General features: G+C 44.7%; 6 protein-coding genes across 6 annotated transcripts; 3 read left to right on the top strand and 3 right to left on the bottom strand. All coding sequences in view use genetic code 12, as the record gives it.

Moving 5' to 3' along the window:
* Positions 1 to 479: 479 nt before the first annotated feature.
* CTR1 (high-affinity Cu transporter) lies at positions 480 to 1,109 on the top strand (the record flags this gene model as incomplete). The annotated part of the gene is made up of 1 exon (XM_025485546.1): positions 480 to 1,109. One exon carries the CDS (start codon positions 480 to 482, stop codon positions 1,107 to 1,109), a length of 630 nt encoding a protein of 209 aa, XP_025341011.1.
* A 61-nt stretch (positions 1,110 to 1,170) lies between these two features.
* On the bottom strand, positions 1,171 to 4,443 carry SEC8 (exocyst subunit; the record flags this gene model as incomplete). Its single annotated transcript, XM_025485547.1, has 1 exon — positions 1,171 to 4,443. The coding sequence occupies one exon, from the start codon at positions 4,441 to 4,443 to the stop codon at positions 1,171 to 1,173; it is 3,273 nt and encodes a 1,090-aa protein (XP_025341012.1).
* Positions 4,444 to 5,053: 610 nt separating this feature from the next.
* Positions 5,054 to 6,607, top strand: CXQ85_001852 (uncharacterized protein; the record flags this gene model as incomplete). Its single annotated transcript, XM_025485548.1, has 2 exons — positions 5,054 to 5,127; positions 5,176 to 6,607. 2 exons carry the CDS (start codon positions 5,054 to 5,056, stop codon positions 6,605 to 6,607), a joined length of 1,506 nt encoding a protein of 501 aa, XP_025341013.1.
* Positions 6,608 to 6,713: 106 nt separating this feature from the next.
* Positions 6,714 to 7,577, bottom strand: CXQ85_001853 (uncharacterized protein; the record flags this gene model as incomplete). The annotated part of the gene is made up of 1 exon (XM_025485549.1): positions 6,714 to 7,577. The coding sequence occupies one exon, from the start codon at positions 7,575 to 7,577 to the stop codon at positions 6,714 to 6,716; it is 864 nt and encodes a 287-aa protein (XP_025341014.1).
* A 771-nt stretch (positions 7,578 to 8,348) lies between these two features.
* On the top strand, positions 8,349 to 9,599 carry PGK1 (phosphoglycerate kinase; the record flags this gene model as incomplete). The annotated part of the gene is made up of 1 exon (XM_025485550.1): positions 8,349 to 9,599. The coding sequence occupies one exon, from the start codon at positions 8,349 to 8,351 to the stop codon at positions 9,597 to 9,599; it is 1,251 nt and encodes a 416-aa protein (XP_025341015.1).
* A 96-nt stretch (positions 9,600 to 9,695) lies between these two features.
* Positions 9,696 to 11,654, bottom strand: FAT1 (long-chain fatty acid transporter; the record flags this gene model as incomplete). The annotated part of the gene is made up of 1 exon (XM_025485551.1): positions 9,696 to 11,654. One exon carries the CDS (start codon positions 11,652 to 11,654, stop codon positions 9,696 to 9,698), a length of 1,959 nt encoding a protein of 652 aa, XP_025341016.1.
* Between the last annotated feature and the right edge of the window lie 734 nt (positions 11,655 to 12,388).

The raw sequence follows: 12,388 nt of genomic DNA on the forward strand, positions 1-12,388 counted from the left end.
ACTACACCTCCCCAGAAGGTACGAAGCAGCATATGGTTACATGGCCATGAGCAAATATACCAGCACAAGCAGTGCACATTTCCGTGATCGGGATGATCTTCAGACTCACTAGAAGTACCAAATTGCAATGTCAACTCTCCTCTTATCTATTACATCATCAACCTTCAACCACCCAGTGGTGTTACCCCTTGACCGTTTCTTATCAAATATGCCAAAGTACCCTTCAGGCGCAAAAAGCTAGATATCCTCCTCGTAACCTCCCATAGGCCCTGTCAAAGGCTGCGAAAAATGCTCGTGTATCAATGCAGTGTGAGCAAGAAGGCCTTCCCAATTTGGCGCACTAAAATGCTCAATAAATGTGCTCAGTGCCAGGCTGCAACAATATATAAAACAGGGCCCTGGCCCATGTACATTGACTTTCTTTAGACACCTGAAACAACCTGGCAAAGATGGATATGGGATCAATGTCAATGGGCTCTATGTCCATGCACATGCACAGCGCTACTGGCACTATGGCCATGAGTTCTTCCACGATGGATCATGGTAGTATGGACCATGGCAGCATGGACCACGGTGGAATGGACCACGACATGATGGGCATGAATATGTGGTTGACCACTAAATACGAAGGATACCCTGTTTTGTTCAAAGACCTAGTGGCCAACAACGGCGGTGAGGCTTTTGGTATTTTCCTTCTCTTCTTCGTGGTGGCTTTCGTTGGTAAAGGCTGCGAATTCCTCAAGAACTACTTGGAGCTGAAGGTATGGAATAACCCAAACTACCACCGTCAAACTACCATCATTGACGAATGTGCTTGTGACGATGAAGAAGCTGGTTCTGGAAAGATTCTGGATTCTCTCGAACGCACGGACAGACCTCCTGCCAGTCACTCGTTCTTCACCTACTTGATGAGAGACTTGATCAGAATCATTCTATGCTTTATTCCTGAGATGTTCGGCTACGCCTTGATGTTGGTGGCCATGACGTTCAGTCTTGTCTACTTCTTCTCTGTCATTTTGGGAAACACTTTTGGCCGCTTCTTCTTTGAAAAGTTGAGCAACAAACTTAATGTTCTGCCCGGCGCAAACAACTTTGCCGGCCACCACTAATCTTTTCTTCTCGGTTAATAATTTACATGGATATATTGATATGAAATAAAACCTTGTGTAGCTATGCAAATATGTCTCCAATCTTTCTTGAAAGTTCGCTGAACTTGCTCTTATTGAAAGAGCTCACATTGTCAGATTGGAGCTTCTCACTATAGATCAAACGGAGTAAGTTGATAACTTCTTCCTTAGTGTATGCCTCTTTGCTATCAGCAATCTTTTGGAGGAGTACATGCTCAGTAGCGGTAAAGAGCTCAAAGTATCTGGATGCTCTGCTAAAGTCAACATGATCCACTTCCTTCATCACACTTCGGAGCATCTGTTGAATTGTGATAATATTAAGAAGAATCTTCTTGATACCGTTCCTATTAGCCATCTGGATCATTTCACTGCCTTGCAAGAATGCACGCGTCAAGAACGTGGGCAATCCAACAAAGACACAATCGTTCTCCGCCGGTGTAAGCATCTCGGATATCTTGGTCCCGATAGAATACACTTCACGGTTATACTGACCGATAAACTGGTCAGAATCGGCAGGTTCAGTGCCGAGAACAAAGTTCTCGTGGTATGACTTGCCAATATAGTACAAAGCCTTAAGTCGAAGGTCGTATCTCAATGCCACCAAAGTTTGGTCTCTGATGCTTTCGAATGTTCGAATAACTTCATCAAACTCGCCAATCTTTGCCAGGTTGAGCGTCAAGTATACATTCTGCGTTTTCTCTGCAATCGCAAAAGTAGAGCGGCCATTTTCTAAAATCGACCAATCGTACCTCAATTTATCAACCTCAGAAATCTTGACCTTTGGGTTACCGGTTTCGTAGATGGTATAATTTGACTCCTTTCTCATTGCAGGTAACCACAGTAGTATCCATGAGGCAGTAAGAAGTAAGTAGCACACCTGGTCAAACCATTCATCGTCGAGCAAATCGTCTTTTGTGATATCAAATATGCTTGGGTTGTGACTTGACTTGAAAAGCATGAGATCAATTTCTTTCTCGATCAACGGAGCGCAGCCCTCGAGATCGTCATGATATTGAAGAATGCCGCCACTCATTTCTAAAAGAGCAGGGGTCTTGAGCCATTTGTTGATTTGCAGTACGTGCTTGGACCTCTCACCTATGCCAATCCCCAACTCTGTGATATCATGACCGACACCTGATGATAAAAGCTCTTTGAAGTAATCATTGTAGGAACCAGCAAATTTCTTTAGTAAATTCAATGTAAGGTCGCTAATGTCTCTTCTGTAAGTGAATGATGTGTTTAATGAGTGACAAGTGTGGTTGAATAAGCGGCGGAAGTTGCTGGCATTAACGTAGACCTTGCTTATTGATGACTTTGAGCGAGAGAAGTTGGAAATAGCCTGGCTTTCAGTGTCATCGTCGGTCAAGGTAATAGTCTCTTGGTTAAACTTGTTGTTCATCTTGGCATCGGCTGCCAAATGCTGATCAAATTCACCAGCCATGCATTTCTCAAAGTTAATATTGAGATCAGTTTGAAGCTTTCTGTGAAATGAGTTTCTCATAAATTCGTAAAAGAACTGGTATGCTACCATGCTCGTGCCCTTGACCTTTCCAAAATCGGTAAGCATATCGTGAGATGCTGAAATAAAAATGAGGAAGAATTCCAAGATAATTCTCATGTTGAAAATGTTCTTTGGAACGAGGTCTTCGGCTAAGGTATTGAACAGCTCGTTTGTTATGTATGGGGACATTTCAACTTCTGAGTCTTGAATAGATCCCTTCTTCGAACTAGGGCTGAAACCGGGGAACATTTCATTGAGAACCATCGTCATGTCTTCCGTAGTTTTGCTAGTTGAACCAAAGGAGACATTATCAAACTTGAAAAGCTGTTTGTTGGCCAAAATTTGATGCAACTTACTTGCGGATGAATTCGGATCTTGCTTATGCTTATTGCCCTCTTCAGCATTGTCATCATAGATATAGCTGACGATAAGTGATTCGATTTCCTTCTTAAGTAGATTCCAGATGGTCTTGAAATCGTATTTTGGTGCTGGAGGACCAACATTTGAGTCACGCGCGGTTGAACTGACAGTGTGGCTACTTTCAATATGTTTCACTATCTCACAAATGACTCTGTGTTTCAGAAGCACCAACGTGGCTTTCGTGACAATGGTACTGAAAAAGTCTTGCAAGATTGGCACGGCGGCATCATTGAAGGTCTGCCCACTAATTTTGTCGGAGCCCGCACCCAACTCAAACTTCACAGCCTTAGCAAGTCTTGCGAGCTGAGGTAAGTTTCTCTGCTTGCATTCTTGTGTAGTTCGGTTGATTAAATCGTGGAGTTCGACCTGGACAGACGAGACTAAGATCTCCAACACAGCGTCCAATCTGTTAAGTTTGGATGCCGTTGTAAGCAACATGTAAAGGTAGAAGTACGACTCCGAAGAAGGGCTAGAAGCGTATTCTAGAATCAATGAATAGTCAGCTTTTGATGCTTGAAACTTGGAGTAATGTGCGTGGATTTTAGGAAGTTGATGTTCAATGAAAGTCGAAGCAGGCTCGGTAAAGCATCCAGCAATTTCGCCAATGTCCAAGTTAGCAGAATTGTAAATATACAGCTCCAAGTTATTCAGTTGTTGAATCAATGTCTTGAAGGAGGCAATTTGAGGGTTGTTCGAAGAAAGGTTGTCAATCCATGATCCCTTATCCTGATTGAAAATTGTGGAGTTCTTGAGATAAATCTCATTTCTCAATTCGTCAACGATCATGTCGTAAAGACTGTTAGATTGGTTGTCTAAAAAGCTTTGGATCCCGGCTAACGCGGGTAGTTGCCATAAGTTGTACTTTGCTGCAACCTTGTAACCCTCTGCAATGGTATCGTACACTTTGTGAAGCTCTTTATCTGCAGCAAGCTTGTCGACCTTATCAGGAATTGCGTGTAAACTTTCAATAGCGTCGAGAATTTCGAGCATCTCAGAGTACTTCTCTGAACTGCTATCGAGCTCTTTAAGTACACCCATTCTGTCATTCATATCACGAGTACTTGTCTCTATGAGCTCTTTGATTTGAGCAGAGTCCTCCTGTGACTCTTTTGCTATCGACATGAGCATATGGTACAGACCAACCGAGTTATTGAAAATCTCGTGGTTCTCCACAACCGCTCTCCGGAGAGTATCGCTGGTGGTTTCACATAGTTCGTCGAAGTCTGCCTTCCTGTGGGCTAAACCAACCGATGTGTCGTCAAGAAATGCAATTGCCAATTCTATGGGTGTGGTGTCGCCTGTGGTCAACTGAGACCAATCGTAGCGGATGTCTTTATAGAGCGTCTTGACGTCGGCGAGAGATTTCTGAGTTTTTCTCTCATCGTCCTCCGACATTGACCCATTGAAGGCCATACTCACAGCGCGGCGACGATTCCCCATCTTTGGTCCAGTGCTGTTTTCTGTTTTCTTGTATTTGTATGTTTAGACAAGGCCTTCTGTCGTGCCAGATATTCGATTTGGCGTGGTGCACTGGTGCATATCAACAGTATCCAGAGAAGGTAAATATAACAACTACAGAACACGTTTTCTTTGGCTAAAAATGAGTCAGATGAATTTTTGAGTTCCATTTTTTCTTGTGATAGTGTTCTCTAAGATTTTCTGGATGTTGCTGGTTTTACTGTTCACCTTTCAGAAACATCACTTCACAGATATTCTCAATATGGGCTTTAGAATCCAAGTTTCGCACCCAAAGTGGAAAGTTTCACTAAGCTCATAAACCACTGTAGAAGAAAGTCAATAAAAAATAAAAAAAAGAAAAAGAAGTAGAAGATAACGGAAAATATATTGATTATTTATGGAAACCTCCAGGCCCAATTTTGGCCCTTTAAAGGTGGTTTTCCTAACTTCATGCTATACGCATCAACCCCACTGTTTTGAGATCAATGTTTGTCTCAGCGCGTACATCATCATATCGATAACCACTCATGTATAAACAGCCACTACAATGGAGGTGATTGAGATCAACAGTGAAGATACCTCTTTCAAATATGACACTAAGAATGACCATAGTGTAATTCTGTATGTATAGACGACTGTGCTGCTTTCGAACTGATATACTAACTAAAGACTAACTGATGATTCAGATCCCATAGTCTGCACCACAAACTCTGCTACTCAGAGACAACAGCTACCGCCGAGCTCTCCATGTGCCCCAAATACTCATGACAACGAGGTAGAGGCTATCCCTCCGGCTTCGGTTAAGAAGACGGGAAGCATTTTAGATATTGAGAACTGGCTTAGTAGTTCAGATGAGGATAGTATAGAACTACTGAGCATGCCAGCGCCACGGAAACGTCCAAAAAAGATCCTACTATCGCCAGGCTCAACGCAGAAAACCACAGCAACTATCAATGAGTCTGAGCCGCTGCATGAACCACGTGAAGAAGAGCCAAAGAAGGCCTCACCACAACAAAAGGCAAACATTTCAGCTCTTTTTGTTGGCAGTGAACTATCAGATCCTATAACGAGCTCCCCAAAGACAAGTCAAGTGTTCACGGAACCGAGCCATAAGGTACTCCCAAGCAATAGCCAGACTACTAAACCAAATGAGTCTAAGTTTTCAAAGAAAGAATGGAAAGACGCTAATAGAGCGACAAGAAAGAAAGAAGAGATTCTTGGAGAAATGATCATAGAATATGCTGAGTCCCTAAAAGAGAAGCTTGAGTCTTCGTACTTTGAGGAGACTCTAGAGGGCATAAATCGTCGTCATAAAGTTACAGCCATTCCCACTATCAACTGGAAACGCAAAGTCAAAGCGACATACAATGCAGAAGCGGACGTCTTTGAGCCTTGTGAGCCAAAGGAAATTTCTGAAAAGGTTATTATACTTTATTATGAGGCTAGTGACCTAGTGGATAAAATTCTCAATGGAACCTTGAGATTCGACCGAGAAAGTGCCATACGAAGAGCTTCTACCGAGGACTCTAGTATCGATTACTATGTCATGGTTATGGTCATTGGACTCAAAGAATACCTAAGAAAGCTAAAGGGAATCGAGGATCGAGCATACAGGGACCAGATGCTATTGAAGATGAACGAGCCTCTCTCTAAAAAGAGAAAACAAGAGGAGATTGTCATCACGGCCGCTGATGCCCAAAGAAAAATTCAAGAAGCAGGTATAGATCTTAAGCTCAACATATTTATTGTGAGAACAGCGCAAGAAGCGATCGACTGGCTTCATTCTTTTACATACACCATTGGATCTTCGCTTTACGACAAATTTCAAAGGAACTCTAGTCTTGCTAATATCGGCACAGTTCGACTGGGATCAGATAGGCGGACTACCTTCATTGAGCTTCTCAAGAAGTTCAACCTCATGACGCAACCAAGAGCTGAAAAGCTCTACGAGTACTACACTTCACCGATTGCGATGTATAAAAGGTTTCTAAAGAGTGACACTCTCGGCACGGTGAATGGCAAGAACATCGTTCCTCCATCAGCGAATGCTGCAATGAAAAGAGTGTTTACAGCTACGGACCCTTCGCAGGTGATCACATAATGTTACCAGGAATGAAATGTATTAATGATTGGGACTATAAGGGTTCACGACGAAGATACTCCGCAGTGATAAATGCGCTGAATGTTAGTATAGTTCGTGATTAAATTCATGTAGAAGCTACTTGCTTTGCAATGTGGAAGTCATCCTCTGTAAGTCTGTCTTTCAAATGGTCAATGCGGTCAAGTTGGTTGGCCAACCTAGAGATCTCCTCATCAGAAAAGCTATACTTGAGTGAGTGAAGCTGAGTAATGATATTAAGACTCTTGTCAATGCATGCCACGTTCTCGGTCTCGAAAGTGGAGATGAGGTTATCGACGAAACTAATCTTCTTGAAATGCTCAAGCTTGGTATCGTCTAAGCCCGTAGACAAAAGTGCCGAAATCAAAGAAAGCTTACGCAATAGAAGCTTGTGGTCAGCTTGAGAAGACAGCAAATGAAGAGCTTCCCAGCCGCCAAGTTCAGCAAATTGACCAGTAGCATCTGCGTAGTTCCTGACAAAGCACGATAACGCAAAGAATGACTTAAGAAGAAGCTCTTTCTGGGTTGACTCATCATTGATGAGCTTTATAAGTGTGGCTAAACCATCCTCCTTCTCCAAGAAAGCCTTCTGGGAATCAGGGTTGTTCTGAGTAGCGACGCCAACGATGGAAGCTGCTAACACGCTGAGACTTGGCTCGGAGTTCAGAAGTAACGCGATGATACTAGGCCACAATTTGAGGTTCTCGATATTGTTGGCGTTATCCAAGTTCTCCACCAACATTTCAAAATTATCCAAGGCGGTTTCCTTAGCTTCAAGCGTTGCCTCTGGGTTCTCCACCACTGCGATGGACTGCTTCATAAGCGTTGGCTCATCGGGACCACCAGCACCGAAAAGCTGGCTAAGCAACTCTGGATCGGGCTGTCCGATCTTCTCCATTGCCTCCTTATCGCCGCTCTGCGACGCAATCGACCATTGTAAAATCTTCTCCATGGTTGTCTTGATCAGTTAGTAGAGATTGCTTCAGCCCTATATACTACCAGTGCAGGAGAAGACAGAAGGTTCCAGAAGGTTCGTGAGAGAAGGGTACAGAAGGTGTCAATGTGAACAAGATAAACCAACTAAAACGAAGCTACAAACGATAAAAGACAAAAAAACTCAAAAAATGCCATTTTCCATCCAAGTGGACCCGTGGTGGTTATGGCTGTCGCACCCGTGGTTGTCTATGAGCATTGCATATTTTCGCATGAGGGGCATTCAAGCCAGGGCCAGAAGGGTAATAATATCACAGTAGACGTAGATATAGACAGGGCTGGGAACCGACCAATGCAACCAAGCAAACGACCAATGCCAACGCGAGACGACCCCAAACCCAGGGTGCCTTTTTATGTAACCTGGGGAACCCGGGCCAAAACGGTTTTCTCCTTTGATCCGACACACCCGGGGGAAAGCCTACCGCTATGATTTTTCACTGCGCATGGGATTTGGGAATGTAGTCTGTGGGAACATTGCAATTGAGGATCCAATTGAGTATCAATTGCAAAAACAAGCCTACTGTTAATGCCCCCTGGGCAAAATTACTCCCGTGGTAACCCCACTTGACGTCTCGTGCTGAGCCCTCAGGTGACGGATTGGTATGGACCGGGGGGAAAGTAGGGTCGAATGATGAACTCCGAGACACAGGAAGGTGCGAATATATATAAGGGCGCACCAGCCTGGTGGTTAGGCTCGACTTTTCTCTCCCTTACAGTGTACCGCTATATCATGTCTCTCTCCAAGAAATTGTCCGTGAAAGATCTCGACCTCGCTAACAAGCGTGTGTTCATCAGAGTCGACTTCAATGTCCCATTGGATGGCACCACCATCACCAACAACCAGAGAATCGTTGCTGCTTTGCCAACTATCAAGTACGTGTTGGAGCAGAAGCCAAAGGCCATTGTGTTGGCCTCTCACTTGGGTAGACCAAACGGTGAGCGTGTTGAGAAGTACTCTTTGGCTCCAGTTGCCAAGGAATTGCAATCTCTTTTGCCAGAAAACAAGGTGACCTTCTTGGACGACAGCGTCGGACCAAAGGTCGAGGAGGCTGTCAACGCCGGCAACGAAGGCCAGATCTTCTTGTTGGAGAACTTGCGTTTCCACATTGAGGAGGAGGGCTCCAAGAAGGTTGACGGTAAGAAGGAGAAGGCTTCTTCTGAGGATGTTGAGAAGTTCAGAAAGGGCTTGACCGCCTTGGCTGACGTCTACGTCAACGACGCTTTCGGTACCGCCCACAGAGCTCACTCTTCCATGGTTGGTGTTGACTTGCCACAGAAGGCTTCTGGTTTCTTGATGGCCAAGGAATTGGAGTACTTTGCTAAGGCTTTGGAGAACCCAACCAGACCATTCTTGGCTATCTTGGGTGGTGCTAAGGTCTCCGACAAGATTCAATTGATTGACAACTTGTTGGACAAGGTCAACATCTTGATCGTTGGTGGTGGTATGGCCTTCACCTTCAAGAAGGTCTTGGACAAGATGCCAATTGGTAACTCTCTTTTCGACGAGGCTGGTGCCGAGAACGTCGAGAACTTGGTTGCTAAGGCCAAGAAGAACAATGTTGAAATTGTCTTGCCAATCGACTTTGTCACCGGTGACAAGTTCGACAAGGACGCTAAGACTGGCGTTGCTACCCAGGAGGAGGGTATCCCAGACGGCTGGATGGGCTTGGACGCTGGTCCAAAGTCCAGAGAGCTCTTCGCTGAAGCCATTGGCAAGGCCAAGACCATTGTCTGGAACGGTCCACCAGGTGTCTTCGAGTTTGAGAAGTTCGCCGAGGGTACCAAGTCTATGTTGGACGAGGCTGTCAAGTCTGCCAGCGCTGGTAACACCGTCATCATTGGTGGTGGTGACACTGCCACTGTCGCCAAGAAGTTTGGCGTCTCTGACAAGTTGTCCCACGTTTCCACCGGTGGTGGTGCCTCCTTGGAGTTGTTGGAAGGTAAGGCCTTGCCAGGTGTTGTCGCCATTTCCGAAAAATAGATACTTTAATAGGAGAATGACATACGATTGTCTAAAAAAAAAAAGACTTATTGATAACGTTTGGATGTATTGATTTACTCATAAATATGTGATAAATTACAACTTGGTCTTTCCGCTCATGATATGAGACCAGGCATCCTCGGTCAATTCTTCGTAGCGGTCACCGTTCAACCAGTAGATGAGATCGTCACCGTTCTCACCCTTTGGCAATTTCTGGTTCTTAAACTGGTTCTTTGGCACCTTGTGGTTGTGAGAGGCAACGATACCGTCGGCCTTGATCTTGATGAACTGAGGAACAGCGTATTTAGGCAAGGACTTGACAACATGACCGTGGATCTTGGCCAAGACCTCCTCGTCCGAGAGTCCGTCAGCAGGATCGATGACGGCGAAACCAGCTCTTCCCTCGTAGTTTGGAACACGAACACCGACGACAACAGACTGCTTGATAGCACCTGATCCCATCAATTCGTTCTCAACCTCAGTGGCGGACACGTTCTCAGATCTCCATCTGAAAGTGTCACCTAATCTATCGACGAAGTACAACAAGTTGTCCTCATCCATCTTCAACAAGTCACCGGATCTGAACCAAGCGTCACCCTTTCTGAAGACATCTCTGATGACCTTCTTATTGGTGGCTTCATTGTTACCGTAGTAACCCTGGAAAGAGCCCTCAACATTCTTAGCATCCATAATCTTCATTAACAACTCACCTGGAGTGTTGGTATCAGTCTTAGCACAGAAACCAGTCTTAGGGTCTCTCCAGATCTCACTCTCATCCTCTGGGTCCATCTTGACCAAAACCTGGGTGAAACCAAGAACGGTACTGATGAGGGAACCGTATTTACGACAAGCACCGACACCGAAGTCACCGTACTGGATGTTTGTAGTAGCAATTGGAGACTCAGTGGAGGCGTAGAACTCACCAACACCTTCAATGTGGAATCTGCGCTTGAACTCTCTCCAGATATCTCTTCTCAAACCGTTACCGTAAGCAATCTTGACCTGGTGCTTAGATTGGTCTGGGTGAGATTTGGAGTTCAACAAGTAACGACAGACTTCACCAACATATTGGATATGAGTGGCTTCAGATAATCTAGCCTGAGTCCAGAAAGTGGAGGCGGAGAATTTCTGACACACAACCACACAACCACCAGTTGAAAGAGTAGGACAAACACCCAACATGGCGGCAGTGGAATGATATAGCGGCATGGCGGTCATGACGGTAGATTTTTTGTCAATCTTCATGATAGAACCGAAGAAAGCGGTTGCCATGAAAGCCTTTCTCCAGGACATGATACCAGCCTTTGGCAAACCGGTAGTACCAGAAGTGTAAATCAACGCACAGCAAGAGGAGTCCTTATCTGTGGGTCTTCTAGTGTTGTCAGCGGCTCTGTGCTTAGGTCTTGATCTGTCGCCCAAAACCTTGAGCAATTCAGGCTCGTTGATGTAGTGTAACTTAACGTTTGGCAATTCCTCGTTAATCAAAGGCTCGGTCTCCTTGATTGGGTCAGCGCAATCAGGGTCAATGAAAACCTGAGACACACCGGCAATCTTGATACAGTGAACCAAAGGCTTATCCTTGGTGTTGTAGTTCAAGAACGCAGGCAAAGCACCAATGTTCCACAAGGCCAACCACAACAACAAGAACAAAGGCTTGTTCATGCAATCGACACCAATAGTATCCTTGGAGGTGACACCATAGTCATTCTTCAAAATGTAAGACAATCTCAAGACCATGGCGTACAACTCACGGTAAGTGTAGTTTTCCATGGTGAATTGATCATCATAAATAGGGTAGCCCTCAGCGTCCTTCTGTGGAGTTGGAGCATCCTTTCTAGGGCGAGGGAAGGAGACAGCCAAGTTGTCAGGGTACTTCAAGGCAGCCTTTTCGAAAAGGTACCAGTAGGAGGCCTTGCCTCTGTAAACGGAGTAGAAATAAGGCACAGCTTTAGATACAACGTTCTTCACCAAACGAAGATCCTCAGAAACGTGCAATTTAGCATCCAACAATTGGGAGCCCACAATGGCAGCAGAAGCGATTTCAAGCCCAGACATTGCAAATAAGTTATAATGGAAGGAACGGGACTAGTAAAGAAAAAAACAGGCTTCTTTAAATCAGCAAGTCAGGAAACGTGAAGAATGTAAAAAAAAAAAAGTGGGACTAGTAGGTCGAAAAGATGCGAGATTTTACACATTTCGTGCTGACAAGCAAAAGACTTCTTATATACTTCTCCGCATAATCGTCCCAGGAGTGCATGTGTAAGAGAAGCGGTTGTCACCAGCAGCAAAAACCATGAGATAGAAGATACATGGTACCGACAATCCCACGGACCAAAGGAGACATGTTTTACCTTTAGAAAGGAGGGTTTTTTTTCTTTATACTAATCTGAGTTTCTAACCTTCTTAGGCTTCTCGTTTCGGTGGCTATTCTTTGCTTTAGTCCTTTTTTTTTTTTAGACTTTTTTTTTTTTGGCAACTCTCAATTCACATGGCTGCAAAACCACATGAATGGAGTGCAACCCGCACACCAACAAAAATGGCCGAGGTGCGAGTTGTGCCCATGTTTCCATGAGAAAACGGTTACCAGGCAAGGCGTTCCGGGTTAGACCCGGCGGGGGGAACTACAAGCGCTGATGCGTAAATTGGGCTAAGTTAAGAGAGAACGGTTATGGCTGCAAATAACCAGATTTTTCTCGAAGATGCGTAAATCATTGTTAGATAAGGAGAGATCTGGAGACCATGTAATTAGACAAAGTTCCACTGAAACGTGGGGTGTCCCCTCCAGAGTG

The sequence above is a fragment of the Candidozyma haemuli genome, assembly GCF_002926055.2.
Source record: "Candidozyma haemuli strain B11899 chromosome Unknown C_2014730914, whole genome shotgun sequence".
NCBI lineage: Eukaryota > Fungi > Ascomycota > Pichiomycetes > Serinales > Metschnikowiaceae > Candidozyma > Candidozyma haemuli.